Source organism: Seriola lalandi, unplaced genomic scaffold (assembly GCF_002814215.2).
Source record: "Seriola lalandi dorsalis isolate HSWRI2012SDOR001 ecotype SW California unplaced genomic scaffold, Sedor1 jcf7180002054395, whole genome shotgun sequence".
Taxonomy (NCBI): domain Eukaryota; kingdom Metazoa; phylum Chordata; class Actinopteri; order Carangiformes; family Carangidae; genus Seriola; species Seriola lalandi.
In genome coordinates this window covers 136,365-154,187 of record NW_019524948.1, presented here as the reverse complement: position 1 = coordinate 154,187, position 17,823 = coordinate 136,365, and the positions used below count along the sequence as shown (strand labels likewise).

General features: G+C 38.6%; 1 protein-coding gene across 1 annotated transcript; it reads left to right on the top strand.

Moving 5' to 3' along the window:
- The first annotated feature begins 624 nt into the window (after positions 1-624).
- Positions 625-17,566, top strand: txndc5 (thioredoxin domain containing 5). Its single transcript, XM_023409524.2, has 10 exons — positions 625-862; positions 5,304-5,456; positions 5,909-6,014; positions 6,120-6,216; positions 6,907-7,022; positions 7,473-7,559; positions 8,101-8,253; positions 8,905-8,987; positions 9,154-9,283; positions 15,592-17,566. Exons 1-10 carry the CDS (start codon positions 675-677, stop codon positions 15,712-15,714), a joined length of 1,236 nt encoding a protein of 411 aa, XP_023265292.1. The 5' UTR covers positions 625-674; the 3' UTR covers positions 15,715-17,566.
- The last annotated feature ends 257 nt before the right edge of the window (positions 17,567-17,823 follow it).

Sequence of the window (17,823 nt, the reverse complement as noted above, 5' to 3'; positions counted from 1 at the left end):
TAACCTATGTTCAGATAATCAGTATCCCTATTTTCTCTTGACATGATCAAATCATGGTCACAATGGACTAGACAATGTTGCTGGTGCTATAACTTTATGATTTTGGTAATCAGGTTTAAAGTAAAAATCTTTCCCCATGGAAATATTTGATCTCCTAACCTCTTTGTTATTACTGTCTCATTGGAATGAGTAACACTGAATTGGATACTTCAAATAATCAACACAAAAATCAATATGACTGTCCACAGAGATCATTAAATAAATACCCAGTAACTTTTTTAGTCCCTCATGTGGCAATAAATCTCCGGGACAAACACACGCATGCATACATTCTTGTAGGATTAATTAACTGTATCTTCTTTACTTAGTAATATGTATGCATTATTTCCCCTCCAGTGAGGTTTTACCTAATAGGCTTCCATACTTCATCAAAGACTGACTCTTGTTTGAACCTGTCTGGTTGGATAGAGTTGCAACGCGCTTGCAGTCTGCCACAGATCTACAAAACGTCCTGATTACATATCCATCTGGAACTACAAGAATCTCCATATGTATGTGTCCCATCCAGAGTTCACATTCCTTTCAATTCAGCCTGCCAGGGGGCGTGCACTCTGAAAGTCAGTCTTTTCACAGTACACCAGCAGGGACACTTAAGCCACCGAGAGAGATTCACAATGGCTCCAGCACTGAATTACACATCCATTATCTTGTGTGGTATTTATATTTTTTCGCTGCTTTTTGCCAGTGTCTTTTGCGACGCCGTTGCAGAAGAAGATGAGCATGCCAAGCACTTATACACAGTGGAGATGTTCAACGAAGCTGTGCCTACCGCACCCCACTTTGTCATGTTTTACGCCCCATGGTAAGTAAAGGTTACTAAGTTTTTCCAGACGACGTTGAAGAAATGAATTGACATTAACATCAGGCTTTCTTTAATATATCCCACATGCACAGAAAATGGAAAGGTCTGCCAGTTATAGTTAAAGTTAAGTGGTACATTAGCCAACGTTAGCATGCAAGCTAGTTGCTTACACGGCCCCTTTTGGTAAACGTGTGGTTAGCTTAGCAGCTAACTAGCATAGCCAAATGATTTGCTAGTCAACTATTTTAACGGATTGAAGCACACTAGGGGCCTCGGGGCTAACAGTTCGCTCCTCGGTGCTAACAGTTCGCTATCTGTTGGAATTTAATTGAAAACTTTGTAGTGAATGTTCAGCGGGGTCTGAAACAATACAATGCAGTTTGTTGCGCTATGCTTATTCACTGCAATTGACGAAAATAATCAGTCACCGTTCCAAGTTGTAGTTTGGGAAGCTTACGTGGCACTTACTGATTGACCAGTGTTTACAGCAGTTCTAAAAGTGGGGTCCACGGAACTCCAGGGTCACGGGTCTCCCTCAGGTTAGGTGTCTCTTTTACCAAACGTTTGTCTAATACCCTGAATGGTATTCTTATAATGGATTATGTAACCTTAGAGTTGCACATAGGGCTTTTCTGCGTATTCTACATTTGCACTAAATAGCCTACTACGGCAACAAAGCATCATTATCAACAGGTTTCAGCTTGAGTTTCTGACCTTTCTTTTCCCAATGACATGGATGCACATTATTTGTGTCTGTATTCATTAGGGAGTAATATGCATGGTGACAGTTATTCTTACTTATGTCTGAAACATTATATGAAATTAAAGCTCCATGTGTCTTTCTGAGCAGACTAGTAGGAAACTTGTTCCTTTATCAGTTCCTCCAGGATTTCGCAGGCTTTTTTGTTTCTGTTCTTTTTTTGGGGATTGTTGCCATCTAAAATACCTGACTTTGTGGTTGCCTCTCTTAAAAATTGCAATGAATGTTGCAATGTTTTTAGATGTTTTTTGCAATGAAACTGTGGGAGAAAATACAAATTGCAAAAATTGTCACTACATTAAAAATCATAATAACAATTCATTAAAAATCGAAGGCAACTTGTACCAATGAGAATAAGTCCAGTGCAGGGCACTTCATCACCAGTGAATGATGAATGAAAGAATGTTTTCTGTCTTTTCATCTTTACTTATTAACAATTTAAATCACTGAGTAGCTCTGAGGCTACTGGCATCTTTTAACGTGGAATTTGTGTGTTACTTGATGTTTGATTAACATTCGGAAATCAAACAATACACTAGAATGCTGGAGTACCCAATCTGTTTCAGAATCACTTCCTGTTATATTTCTTTAAATTCTCTGAATATCCCAATAGCAATGAATAAATTCTCTGACAGTAAACAGAAATCCGTCCACTGTGGCAGGCACAGCTATAAAAACTCCAGCCAGAATGCAATGCCGAGAAAGTACAACCAGTTCCACTTATATTAATACTAATATTGGCCATAACTCATTAACAATTTGTTTGATCATCGTAAAACTTGGTAGATATCTCCAGGTTGTTAAAGTGAGTAGGTCTACCAAAGCATTAAGTAGCTAATATTCTGCTGCTTCTCTCAGTTGAGCGAAGAATGGTTAGAACCCGCGAATTGCTGCTTGTGTACAAATAACGTGGCCTTGTATGTTATCTGTGTGTGTGAATGGCACGTTTGTGTTTTGAGTTTTATTTAGTTGTGTGAGAGACTCCCAACTTCCACACCTTTTAATGGACAGATTGATGAGACCACCACCCCCACTCCACCTCCACCATTTTATCAGTTTCTTTCCCAGTGCAACTTTATGGGATAGAGAAGTAGCTTAGGTCTTCCAACCTATTAAAAACAGGTTGCTGGCGACCCGTTTACAAATGTGTAAACACGTAAGGTGTTTGTAATTGTAATTGTTTAGATTACTGCTAATCATATGCATCCCTCTTTCGTGTGTAGCTTGTTTGTTTTACATACATAAGGGTACTTCTCACAATACTTGTTCTAGCATTCATTTTTTAGCCTACTAGTTGAAGACCATTTCTCATAATAAAATGTATATAATAATCAACCAGATTATGTGAACTGTAGATGTTTTATTTCACCTGGAGATAAAAGTAGCAGAGCGTCGTTCTGGTGCACTCTGGCAGCTCTACACCTGTGGTTCCACCACAATGTTGCACGTGGTACAAACCAATTTAGCCCTGCTTTTATGCAAAACACCGGGGAACTGCTTTACACAGTCTTCAACAGTAATTTTTGTTGGTAAATGTGAGACGTTTATGTCACATATGTCTGCAGCTTCAGAACATGCTTCAAAGCCAGAAACAAGGAAGTAAGTTTGGTGACGTACTTCAAGGTAATTTGCAGTGACTGGTATGATTGGTTGAACTTGTAGCAAACTATGATGATTTTTGATCAAATTTGCAGAAAAGTTGGTGATCACAGGGGTTGGTTGAATTTGCATTAATTATTGCGATTGCAACTTTCCGGAGGGACTACCAGGAACCCTATTGCAATTGCTCAGATTTTTAGGGGTCCAAGCAGCTTAACTTCTGAAACCCTGTTGTCTTTGTTTTCATTATTGTTAAGGGTTCGAGTCAAAAGGCCGTTTATCAAGTTCTTGAGACATTGGTGTACATCATCTACAGACGGTGCTTACAAAAATCTTACATTCAAAGGCTTATGTGTTTGCATTCCCTAAATTTAGCTGAATGTCATGTACATTTCCACAAAGGATTTTGTTTTCTTGGGAAAATTGTGAAATATGCAAAAGAAATTATATTTTTTCCAAAGTAAGCTGTAAGTGTGATTTGCACGAAACTTTAAGTGTATCATAAATGTCCTAAAATTAGCACAAGTTCTTAAAAGAGATTTTATACTTTATACTACAAAAATACTTAAGTTATAAAGGACAAACCTGTACTCATACAAAGATAGTGATGATGTATCTTTACATAGGTGTATCTAATTAACACAGAACTCCACACGGAGGTTTTGTACAAACCTTGCTGTACACAGGCCACTAGGTTGTGCTTCTACATAAAGTTTGACTCCTCAGACTTCCTAGAGCTGCCTGCCAGCCAATCTGAGCAGCGAAGAAAGGCCTTGGCAACGGAGGTCCCCAAGAACCGATGGCAACTCTGGGCTCAGTGGCAAAGTTTGCACCCAGGCTCATCTCTCTCTCTCCTGCACCTTCACCCAGCTCTCCCGCTGCTGTGCTCTGCTCTCCTCCACTTTGTTTAACAACTCCTCCCTGTCTAATATTACTTGTCTAATAAGATTACATTAAAAGTGTGAGTAACGTAACGCTAACAGCGTTATATAGTTTACACTCACATCACATCTGATTACAAGTGTGAACATTAAAATACTGTTTTTTACCTAACCATCATCATTTACGAGTCAGTAAAAGGCTTATGATAGGCTACCTGACTAGCGTCTTCTTCATCTGTTGTCTTTCTCTTCTTAGAGAAGTATCTGAACAAGCTCATCTGAAAATGCAGTCAGCAGTTAATACATAATGAAGTGTAGATATTAGCTTAATGCTATCAATTAGTTTACCCAAGTTAGCGTCACTGAGTTGGCTAATAAGTCTACCTTTTCTCCGGTGATTTGCTGCCTTATTCCTCACGACTACACTTCTGACTCTCACCTGGTGCCTGACGTGATGTCACTTTCAAGGCCGCGCTCTCGGCGTAGGATCCCCCAACCACACCACTCCCTCCCTCCCCTCTCCTCCCCTCCCCCCGCTGTTGCGCTCATCATCACACAGGCTGTGCTGTGAAGGTGGAGAGATGTTGCGGTGGTGAATTTGCGACAATAAAAAAAAAAAAAAAAAAAAAAAGAGATTTGAAGGCGTGGCGGGCCGCCACTGCTAAATGACTGTAGAGGAAAGACTGATATTTAATGAAAACCTGGCCCAAAGTGCTCAGGACCTCAGACTCGGCCTAAGCTTTGCTTTCCATCAGGACAGTGATTCTACACACACAGCCAGAACAACACAGGAGAGGCCTATGGAGATCTCTGTGAATGTTGTTGAGTGGTCCAGCCAGATCCCTGACTGGACTGAACAGAATGGCAGAAAATTCCCAAAACCAGGTGTACAAAGCTTGTCGTGTCATACTCAAGAAAACTGCAGGCAGTAATCACCAACAAAGTTGCTTCAATGAAGTACTGATTAGTAGAGGGTCTACAGTATGTCAATGTGATATTTCAGGTTTTCCTTTTTAATGAATTTGCCAAATGTCTGCTTTCACTTTATTATGTGGTATTGAGTTTAGATTGATGAGGTGAAAAAAAAACTTGCTATGCTAAAAATGATTTTAGCATAAAGCTGTATCATAACAAAATGAGAAAAAGTTAAAGCTGTCCAAATACTTTCTGAATGCACTGTTGTCACCACTGTTGTATCCAGGTGCGGCCATTGTCAGAGATTGCAGCCTACATGGAATGAAATGGCAGACAAATACAACAGCATGGACGAACCCCCTGTTTATGTGGTAAAAGTAGACTGCGTCCAGGATACCAAATTCTGCTCCAATGTCCATGGGGTTAGAGGGTACCCTACGTAAGTACAAGAGTCACATCAACTGAGGTAGTTAATCAGTTCATATCAATTCATTGGCATGGATGAGGTCAGCTTGGACATTTTGAATTTTTAGGCCAACTAACAAACTGAAAATCATGAAAAATTATACACTAGCCATGACATATAGGAGAAAAACAACTCATACATGTAAACATTCATTTTCATCACTGATTGACAGAGAAGTGATACATTGACTTGCATAAAGTTGAATATTCTGCCAGTATCTTAATGACATCCTCTTAAATCTTGGCTATTGCTCACTGTGTACTCTACATGCAAACACAGCAGTCACTTGGGTAATAATTTACAGAATTTCTTTAAAAAAAACACTACCAGGTCCTATATGTTGAAATTATTAACTTAAGACCTGAATCATAACTATGCCATGCTACAGTTCTCTCAATTCAAAATGTTTTTTGTGTTATGTGTAGTCTGAAATTGTTTAAGCCAGACCAGGAGGCAGTTAAGTACCAGGGGCCCAGAGATCTGCATTCCTTGGAGACCTGGATGCTTAAGACAGTCCAGGAGGAGCCTTCGGTGAATATTGTCCATTTGATTAACACCAACAAGTTTATAAACCAGTAACACGTAAAATGTAAGAACAGTGTTGTTCATAGATGCTTGTTCATGTGTGCCCTCCAGGAACCGGAGAGTGAACTAGTGCCTCCCAAAGCCCCAGAGCCCAAACAGGGCATGTATGACCTCACTGCTCTCAACTTTAAGGCCCATATAGCCAAAGGTAGAGATGTAATATGAAATATGCTGTTAAATGCTTCATGAAAATAGTGTTGTAACAGCTAAGTTAGGCAAATTAGTAGGTAAATTCATCTTGTGTATTTACACAGCTGTATCCTGCCTTAACAGATAAACTGTTTCTGTTTTGTCTTTTTTTTTAAACATACTTTAAGTTTCCAGGCAGGTTTTCAGGTTGTGATTCTGGGTCCTTTGTTAGAGAATGAAAACTCCTTGCCTTGATTTACATAACCGACAGTTCAACACAAGAACCTGAACCACAATCTGCAACACCCCTCAACGCAATATGTTTCTGTATTTTCAGACGACTAATTGTCTCCGTGAAATTATGTTCTTTAAGCTCTGCTGAAGTTGAATGTTTTGGTTTTGAAGAAAAATAAATTATTCATGTTTGGAGACAAAAAAATGCAGGATATGACATAGGCAACGGTGTTTATAGGTCCCACCTTCAAATCTTGGCAACAGAGCTGCAATAAACATTGTGTAATTGGTTGAGTAAAACCTCAGGGTAAGAGGTGTATAATGTCACATAGAAATGGGTACACAAAGAAAGGCATTTTACTTTAAATGTACTTATTGTATTACTTTATATTCTTCTTTGTTTTGCATTTGTGTTCAATTTCCTTGCCATTTATCTGCAATTTATTTTTCTCATCCTTTTCTCTTCTTTTTTCAGGTTCTCATTTTGTTAAGTTCTTTGCCCCGTGGTGCGGCCACTGCAAAGCCATGGCCCCAACCTGGGAACAGCTGGCTACCACCTTTGAGCAATCTGATGACATCAAGATTGGAAAAGTGGGTCATTCAGATTATGTACAGATTGACAGGTTCTTGCTACAAATACTAAATAATTAGTCGGATATTAAAACAATCAAGCACCATATACTGTGACATGGGTAAAATCAGGGCAACTACCAAAGTAGTTGTGTTAATAATAATGGCTACCTTCTCCACAAAAAAAGGTTTGCTGTCTGTTTTAACAATATCAGCTGCCTTTTGTAAGGGTCTTGAAAGAGTTTTGAAATAACAGTGCTCCATTTACTTTTTCATTGCAAGTAACTTTAAATTAAACACCAGTATTTCTTTCCAGTTCTTTGTTTGTCAGAACAGAATGCTGGTCATATGAAAAGCCACCTCATTGTATTCTGGGTTCTTAAACAAGCACTTTTTGAGCAAATTTGCAGGGTGAGTGTTTGCATTTATGTATCATAGTTTAATAACGATGTTTATGCATTTATGGCCTAGGTGGACTGTACACAGTACTATGAGGTGTGTTCTGACAACGGTGTACGGGGGTATCCCACACTGCTCTTCTTCAACAATGGACAGAAGGTATGGAAGTTTTGGACGAGTGGTAACTCTTCATTCTTAAATGAGCTCTGCATGCACAGCCCTTTGACTTGAACTGTGGCCTGCCTCCGTCTGACCTGCTGCCACTGTGACTATCATGTCACAGTGGCAGCAGGTCAGACTTAGAGGTAAGATTTACTGCAATCTTCCATGACATTTCATCATAATGGGATTACTAAAGACATTAGTCAGTATATATGGGAAAACTAGCATGTTAATGACACAGCCATGATGTATGTTTACATGGCTGTCACTAAAGATTTGATAATGATCAATCAACATTTTGCTTCAGCCAAAACTACGGCATTTGGTTTTGCTATGTGTTTTAAAGACTTATGCATATAATTGTCGCTGTAGGTGTGGTGTAGCAAATACCCCACATTGATTTATGGGGCCGAACTACACGTTGTTGCGACACAGAAAACTATGATTGATTGGCTTTGTCACTTTGTTGTTATTATTAATAGCTTCCACAGATTGTGTGTGTGTGTGTGTGTGTGTGTGTGTGTGTGTGTATTTGTAGACAGAACAGTACAAAGGAAAAAGAGACCTAGACTCTTTCAAAGACTTTGTTGACAACCAGCTTAAGGCTGCCATCGCTGAAGAGCAGGAACCAAGGGAAGAACAAAAACCAAACGAGTTGCCCACTGATGAGCCAGAAAAAGCAGAGGTTAAGGTGGGTGTGAAAAAACATACACAAGAACGATTTTCATGTTCTCTATGTGTATTTCCTGGTTTTTGGTGATGCATTTACATGGAATCTTTTAGCTGGCACCATGGATCTACAGATGGCTGCAATGCTGGTTAAGCAGGTGTTCATAAATTCAAAATAAGGCAATTATTGATGTACTCAGTGGTGACATTTTACACAGTTTATCGCTGATTGAATGCTGATATTAAAGCAAGCTACAGCCCATACATTGGTACCTTCAGTGGGAGTCCGATTTGCATGAGAAGCTGCTTAAAAATGTTACAGAATAGCTCTTGATGTCTTATAAATAAGTATACATCTATGAACTTCACTATGTGCGTCTGAACTAGCATTTTGGTAAGGTAATATTTGCAAAAATTGTGACTGTAACTGTATCTGGGAACCCTACCCTCTGCTTGTTAGCTTAGTCCTCCACTGTGACTACCCTAATAAAGTCTGTCACACTGTTTCATATTTGCCATTTAATCAAACACATGTAAAGATTTTAATGTGAACATCAATGGGTACCAAAAAAAGTAGATCCACCACCCAAACTGTTAAGAGTTTATCTACATTTTGTATAGGAGCAGCTTAAGCAGCTTAATATCAGAGTTTCTATTCCTTTCCTGTCTACAGTCCAGCGTGTTGGTGCTGACAGAGGACAATTTTGATGAGTCAGTGGCCAAGGGCTTCACCTTCATTAAATTCTATGCTCCATGGTAAGCATTTTTTGGAATAAGTGACATTTAAATCACACAGATATTAATATATAAGTTGAATTTAATTGCTCAATCAATGTGCCACAGAGTTGACCTGAATGACTTCTTATATGATTCTTCGTGTGCCTACATAAGAGTTTGAGTTCGGTGTTATCCTGCTCTCTAGGTGCGGCCACTGTAAGAACCTCGCTCCGACATGGGAAGATCTTTCCAAGAAAGAGTTTCCCGGCCTCACTGATGTCAAGATAGCCAAAGTGGACTGCACTGTTGAGCGCACACTCTGCAACAAGTACTCTGTAAGTATGTGGATGTCTTACTAAAATGACAGAGAAATGCAAGACTGCTCTCACCAATGTCCTTGCCCTAAAAATTTAATTAAAATCAGCAGCGTGGGAATACTTTGGATATCCCAAAAACTAACATGGGGTTTTCTTCAAGGACAAATATTCAGTTTTCAAAAAATGTGGACGCAAAGTGGCTGGCAAAGGAAGAAACACTCCAAACTTTACTATATTTTCCCATCTTCAAGAATACCATTGCTCCGTGCAGATCAAAGTATGTGTCCCATTTATAACCTTGATTCTCCAACGAAAAAATGTGTGAACGCTAAAATGTTGATCATGAAATGTGCTGCAAAGAAGTCCAAAGAAGAGAAGACACAAAGTTAATGACGTGCAGTAGTGCAATATAAATGCATGGGGAGATAGAAGAAGAGAGAAGTACTAAGTGTGTCATAGGGGTTCCCCCAGCACTCTAGGCCTATAGCAGCACAACTAAGGGTTGAGCCAGCCCTAACTAAAAGCTTTATATAAAGTGGACAAATTTAAGCCCAATCTTAAAGGAGGGCGCCTTCCTCCCAAACCAAACTGGGAACTGGTTCCACAAGACAGGAACCTGTTGGCTGAAGGCTATATATATATATATATATATATATATATATATATATATATATATATATATATATATATATGTGTGTGTGTTTATTTATATTTATATATATGTATGTATGTATGTATGTGTGTATATTTATATGTGTATATATATGTGTGTGTGTGTGTGTGTATGTATATATATATATATATATATATATACACACATACATATGTATATGTATATACACACATACATATGTATATGTATGTATGTGTGTATATATATGTGTGTGTGTGTGTGTGTGTGTGTGTGTGTGTGTGTGTGTGTGTGTGTGTGTGTGTATATGTATGTCCACTACCCAGGATTGGAATGCTGGTTGTAGTTTATGACTCTTATCTGGAGAGGGACAGAGGAAGGGAGGTTGGTATGTGTGGTGTGTGTGTCCATGCATGGCACAGAGAGGCCAGGATTCACACCTTAGTGATAATCAGTCCTTTTGGTGTCACTTGTCCTACTTATATAAAAAAAAAAAGAATCAAATGTCATTTGACAGAGTCTTATTGTTACAAACTGGAGATTTTGCCTATATTCTCCAGTTGCCTGGTGTCCATTCGTTGATCCTGTGGAGCTGACCCTTTGGCCCGTGGTCTGGTTCTGTGTCTCTCTGACATGCTAAAAGCATGGTCTGTTTGTGAGAATGGTCCTTTGTCTCTATTTCCTATCAATTTGATAGTTTGATGGTGGGAAGAGTAACAAAGTGTCAGTTTTGGGTCGGTAACTCTGCATGTCCTTACAATGAACTTTAATGGCTTGTGACTGATGCCAGGCCTGGTATGTACACCAGACGTATCAGTTCCCAGGTGAGAACAGCAACGAAATCAACCAATTAATTGTAGTTAGGCTCTTTGAAGCCTGAGCATACACCTGAACAGTTTAAAGTTTGAATGAAGTCTGTAGCTGAAAGTATGCTGAAGTAGTTAAAGTTCAAAAAGGCTGAAGCTTTCAAGGATTTGAACATGGTCTTCATTAATTTGAATGGCCAAAAAAAGCAGAAAAAGCTTAATATTTCAAAAATTATAAATGATATTAAAAAGTTGAATTTATCCGATAATCTATAGAAAAAGCCGAATGTTTTGATAGTTGAACGGTTTTGTAGGACAAAGTATGAAGGAGTAGTTATGTATAAGAATAATAATTAGAAAATGCATTTCCTACTGAAAATGCATGTGAATCCTGAGAGCTGAATAAGAGCAACTGCTGATGCAATGCTAAAGTAGTTTGAGCAATTGCTGAAGTAATGCTAAAGTAGCTCAAGCAATGGCTGAAGACAAAAAGGAGAATCTGTAAGCTAGACGTTGAATGGTATGAAATGGCTGAAAAAGGCCTAAATTGTTGTTAGAAACAGCATAAAACTCTACAAAAATGTACACAATATACAAAACAGAAAGAAATTTGAAAGCTAAATGGCCTAAATTGGCTGGAAAAAAAACCTGAAAAAGACCAAATGTACAATCAAAACTTGTAATGTCACACCTGAAAGGGATTAATGACACAATGCTAAAATAGTTGAGGAAGCAGGTCATATTAAGCGAAGTACAGTGCTTCGAAAAATTAGAGCTGAAGTCCATTAGCTGCAAAAGTTGAGAACTGAAACATGTTTTTGAAACAGTTAAAAGTCAAATTATTTACTGGCAAAGGTGGAAGTAGGAATAAATTGCCCTAAAAATGTGAAGTAATGATGTTGAAAGATAAAATCCATCCTAAACAGTAGAAACTTCAGTTGAAGTCATCAATAGGCAAAATAATTGCTTCACAGCTGGAAGTGTTGTGAAAAGTTTAACGTTTGGACAAAGTCTGTAGCTGAAAATATCCTCAAGTAGTTGAATTTCAAGACACTGAAGTTTTGAAGGATTTGAACATCGTCTCCATTTACTAACGATGTTAAAATATTGCAGAAAAAGTTTATTAATTCAGAAATGATGAATATTATCAAAAAGTTGAAAGAAAGGATACATCTCCTGAAGAGGCCGAATGTTTTGATAGTTTAACAGTTTATGTAGCACAAGGTATGAAGGAGTAGTTAGGTGTCACAGAAGAAAAATAAGAAGAATTAAAGCTGCAAGCAGCGATGAACGGGATCCACATGTCGATCGGATGAATTCCCTAGTAGGAGTTTGTTAAAGTACGTGACCCCCAAATGGCAAAAAAGGTGCCAAAATTGCACATTGAATTTTACATCAAAATGTAATGTTCCACGGATTCCACACCATTCAGCATAAACTCACCATTTTAGCAGGGATGCATCATGTAGGTGTGCTGCATACTGGAACCACTTTTGGAGAAGATTGGACAAAGTATGTCAGATTTATAACCACTTCCTTTTTCAAAATTCTGCATATTACCATGAGGTGGCGCTATGACTATACCCAAATATGATCATGGATGTGTGTTCAGGGTGGGACACTTGTCAAACCTATAAGGGTTGGGGGAAGTTTGGAATGAGCGCGATTAGAATTTCCATGGCAAATGATTGAAATTTCACCACGCCTTTGACAAAAATGCAAATGCTCTTCAGGGTAGCATTGCTCCTGTCAGAAGATGAGGATAAACCACCAATGATCTTGAAATTTGAATAATAAAGCCACTTCCTGGTTCATAGTTAACTCACTGCATGCTAAGTGAAACGTTAAAATTGCCAATCAAGGATCATCAGCATCTTCAACAAAATATTTTGTGACCCTTTTTTTGCGTGCCAGGTCAAAAATATAGGAATAATAAAGAAAAGGAAAATCATAATGTCACATGTTGCCATGAGGTTGTGCTATGAGTATTACTAAATATGGACATATAGGTCTGTATGAATGGGCCATGGGGCTGGTTGGACCGTGCGCGACGGAGTTATAGTGATTTGAATTTTCATGGCGAAGGATCACCACCACAGGAAGGCCATTCCACAAAAAGTCACAGTTTTGACTTTAGTGCTTCATCAAGTTGTTAAGCATTACCTGAGCATGTCTGGGTCAAGATACAAGCAACCAGCTATGGGCAGTATATCAAAGCATAAAACTGGACACTTCCTATTTCCACAAGGGGGTGCTATGAGTATCACAGCACACCATGTCGATCGGAGGAATTCCCTAGGAGGAGTTTGTTAAAGTGCGTGACCCCACCAAAAAAGGCCCAAAATTCACATATGATTCAAAATGCTGGTCTTCCCGTTTGGTTTAGACTATGGCTGCCAGAGACTTTTTTGTTAGTTTGGTCATGATACATATGGGTACCAATTTTCATGCATGTAGGTAAAACCACTGGGATGTGGGTCAAAATTATAGGAGCCACTATTGAGCCATTTTGCCACGCCCATGTGGGAGACCCATAAAATATCGAAAAATTTTGCCAGACCAGAGGCAAGTACAAATTTTCCTGACTTTTCAAGCATGGGAAAGTCCCCTAAAAGGTGATTTTGGTTCCGGAATAATAATAATAACTAGAAAATTCCAGGGAAATTTTGAGTGCCACAGGGGCTACTGCCGGGATGAGTACATGATTTATTTCCAGTGTTCAAAAGTCACCCTGATCATATTCTGGTTTTGAGAAATGTCTTGATATAAAAGACTCTGATATAAAACAATGTCACATCCCTCCATCATGTATTATGTGGGAAATATCTCATATCCTGTGTTGTTTTTTTTAATAAAACGAGGGAACATGTCTTCAAACGGGCATTTAAAGGGTTAAAATCCTGAAAACTAATAAACATTTGGTAGGTTTGAGCAGAACTGAAGTGGTTTAAGAGATGTATGCTAAAAAAAGCCCTAGAGGGTACAAAATGTGTTACCAGTGTATAATAGACCTGTAACAGTAACTGACATTAGATTTTAAAAATAAGTCACTTTCTTGCAGAAATCCATACCTTCAGCTGTAACACAGCCAAAATGATCAGCAAATCAAAAAAGAAATGTGACGAAAATGTCAAAAAAGGACAGAGGGACCCCTGAGAGTTAATAAATCCCATGAAACACAATTTAAATTACCACTATTATGTTTTTTTCTGTGCTAAATTTAACATTACTGGGGAGGAGAGCAACGCGACTAGAAGTGACAGTGAGAGAGGGCTAGTAGCTTCTCCTCTCCTCTGTCTCAGCGGAGACCATCACAACTTCATTCACTCATTTAACAAAACAAAACAAAAGCAATGAAGGAATCAGTAAATGGACTTACATATTTAAGACCTAACTAAATGTAATTTAAGACCTACCATGCGGCTAGCGGAGCTTGAAGAGTTGGTTATCTGGTTGCTAGGCAAGCACACACGCACACAGGTCAGACGCTGCCGTTGCCATGGCAATGTGAAAATCTGCCCAGAATTTGGCTTCTACATGGCTTCAAACAATTGCAAATTATGAGAATTATGATGACAGACACTGAAGCCAGAAGTTTCTTACAGTCTCTATTTTATTCAGATATTCCTTAAAATGAGTGAGTAAGCTCAGTGCGAAGACAGAGTGAGATTCTTTTGAAAAAAAAAAGACGATTACATTAGGTGTCAATGAGAGTGAGACAGGTATTGCTGCCGGACTCGGCAACCCCGTTTAAATTTTGTGCAGACCCTGCCTGTCAAAGTTACATTTTATGAATCCCAACAACTATGTCTACATTTTGAGAAAGAATTATTTGTCTCCTTTTTACGGTTTGGCCGTGAGCTCGAGTTAAAAATAAAAACAAAGGTTATTTTTTACTGTTTCACGCACTCTAGCCAACTGACGCTGTCACTCCAACTTTGAAGAAAGAAGGATTTCCACTCCTTCTTTGAGTGCTCATAGTTTAAAAAGTTTACATGTTATGTAAAAACAGGAGAGAGCAGAAGTTTTCCTCCGTTTTATAGTTTGAATCACATTTCTACGTGCAGGTATGAGAGAGCTGGGTGACTCAGTAAAAAGGTGAAATTTTGTGGGTTTTTAAAGAAAATTCCAATGCATTCCTAATGCATTATTTATTCCCAGTATTTTGGGAATAACTTTGGGAAAAATTGGAATTTTAACACCAAAAGTCATAGCACCTCTTTTGGGATCAAGACGCACGTTTTGATTTATATATTACCGGGGTTTTCTCAAAGCTGCGGGACGAGTTATGCGCCAAAATTTGCCGGAAAAATAATAATAAGCCTGAGGAATATTAATAGATGCCTCGGGGCTCAGAGGATTTGGATAACATTAGTGTGAATGCCTCAGCATTCACTAATAAGTATGCAGAATAATAATATATGCCTTCAGTGCTATTGCATTGCAGGCACATAGGAAATAAATATTCCCTCACTAGCCCTTTGATTATGTCTGGTACATTGAAATGCTTTGACACAGCCTACTGTTCTAGGGCTAGAACAAAAGCAGATGCATTTGCTAGATCTATGAATGCCACTTGTAAGTCTCTTCTTTCTTTTGCTGACAGAGTTTGATGCCAGATTATGCGTGTGTGCTCCAAGCATCCAGAAAAATGCTTGTTTACCTCTAGAGGTAAACACGATTCATTGTGCCTATCTTTATTTGTATGCACTCTCTAGCTCGCTCCTGCTTGTTTTTTCAAGTGCCACTTCTCTCTCTACTAAATAGTGCATTGGTACCGATCCAAAATAAAAACTAGATAAAAACCTGCCCTAGCTCTTTCCTTTTTCTGTTGTTTGTCTGAGTAAGCACATTGAATAATCCCCTGTTGTTTTGTTCTCTCTTTCCAGGTGCGAGGTTACCCCACGTTGATCATCTTCAGAGCGGGGGACCAGGGTGACGAGCATCATGGTGGGAGGGACCTGGAGAGCCTACACAACTTTGTGATGAGGCAGGCGAGAGATGAGCTGTAGAAACAGTAGTCAGTGCCTACAGTGCATAACTGGCCAGTAGGACACCACTCTCTCATACACTTGCCAGACCTTTCTTTATCTATCTCCAATCAGGTTCTCTTCAGAAATGAATCAGCCAATGGTAGACTGAAGCAGTCTTTTCTTTTTCCGGTTTTCAAGGATGGAATGATTCAGTAGAGTGTTAGGGATGTCAGTGTGTTACTCACTGTTGCTACCCATCCCCAAATCTCCTAATATGGAGAATACTATTGTATTGGTTGGGTCTGCAAATGAAGTAATATGTCTGACATCCTCTTTGCAAGCACTGCTAAATGATCAGAACCAGAATTTCTCACATGTAATGGTTATTAAAAAGGTAGCACTGAAGGCGTTTGACGTTTTTTAAATGCAAAATTTTATACATGGGCTCCTTTGTTAAATCATGAGCCATTGATGTTAGAGTACTGTCACTCTAAACGTAAAGGTTTGCGTCACCCAAATGTGAAGTTGAGTGTTAAGTTTGGGTACCTCATATCCATGCCAGTAATGGCCTATCTGAGTTAACTCTCAGGGAGTGTGCAGGCTAGAGGGAGTTCTGACGGGCTTTATTGTTGTCACAGGAGTCTGACATGGCACAGGGAACTGACTTGATATTTCTCTTCATGACTAAGAGGAAACTAAAGATCAGATCAACTTGAAAGCTCATTGAAAGCTCATTGAAATGTAAAGAAAATTGATAAAGATCTTAGTCATGCACCCTACCCCATTTCTGACTCCTGTGGTCTCAGCCACCCCTCTCAGCTCCTCCTAGGATTGAGGCTCTCAGGCCTGGACCATGTTGCTCTATATCTCTATTACTGAACATCTTAAAGGTTACTTCTGCTTCTGTTTTATTTTTTTGTTTCATCATAAATAGTCATCAGCAGGTCATTTGGAACAGTCACAACTTTGTGTAAAGTTGTTCCTTAAAAGTGTCCCTTCATGATTATCATATACAAAAATCAAAGGGTGAATGTAAAGGCATTTATATATTTCTTAGGCCAGGTTCACATACAAAGGTGTTGGGAACCAACAGGTGGAACAGGAGGGGACAGTTGGGTCTCTTGGACCTAGTAGTGAGATTTAAGACACAAATAGCAAGAGTTCATGATCTCATAAGAAAGAGTACTCTGTACTTTGATTGCCACTGAACCCTCAGTTATAGCTCTTGGTGATGGCACTGTTCTCCTTGTCATCTTTTCAAAGAAAGAAATGGTTTTGTGAAAGCTCTTGCACATGTGAGGTTAGAACTGAAAGAACACTGACTCAAGTTTAGGGTCAAGTGGGTTGGCTAACATATCACCTCTTTGACTGTGATTGTGATTATTAGTCTTAGTATCCGATATACTGTATCATAACCATCAACCCACAAATCCAACTTGTACACAGAGTTAATTTATTCAACAGTCAAACGCCAAAACAATGTAATCTGTCACCACCGTGGTTGTAATATTATTTGCAGTTTTGCCAGTAAAAGTTGAAGTCTTTTTCACCACACTTTTCAGTGATTATTTGATGCAAACTGCCTCCACCTGCAAGTCCATGCTCATTCCAAAACAAATGCTCTTTGACCCAGGTTAAGTTAAAATTACTGCACAATGCAGGGTACCATTCATTGTATCATCCATGTAAACAAACAGTCAGAGACACAGCAGTTACTTGTCAGTAATTCTTTTTTATGGATAGCACATGGTCTAAAGAACTCAAGTGACAGAAGTCTTTTTCCTTGTGAGTCGTGGGTTGTGCAGTACCCATGGATTTTGTACAAAAACAACTAAATGATGGCAAGTTGTACCATGAGATTTCATAATAAACTTTTTTTTTTCAAAAATAAGTCTTTTCATGTGTTTTTTTTGCATGTCTTTATTAATAAGGTATGTGATTTTTCTTTTTAATAAAAGGTGCAATAAATAAAGTAAAAATGTACAAGTATTTACAAAAAAACAGTCTAAACATGATCATAAATGTAAACAGCAGCTCACCAGAGGTATATTTTGTAATTTCTGATTGGTTAGGCATGTAAGGTATTTTGATTCTTACTGGTATTAGTTTTTCATTAAAATATGTAAAAAAAAAAAAAAAAAAAAATAT

Bases quoted from the DNA above. Each gene is read 5' to 3' on its own strand.
- txndc5 (XM_023409524.2), top strand. From the start codon at position 675: ATGGCTCCAGCACTGAATTACACATCCATTATCTTGTGTGGTATTTAT. The intron at 5,457-5,908 runs GTAAGTACAAGA...TGTTATGTGTAG, and splicing joins GGGGTTAGAGGGTACCCTAC to TCTGAAATTGTTTAAGCCAG. The intron at 7,023-7,472 runs GTGGGTCATTCA...TTTATGGCCTAG, and splicing joins ATGACATCAAGATTGGAAAA to GTGGACTGTACACAGTACTA.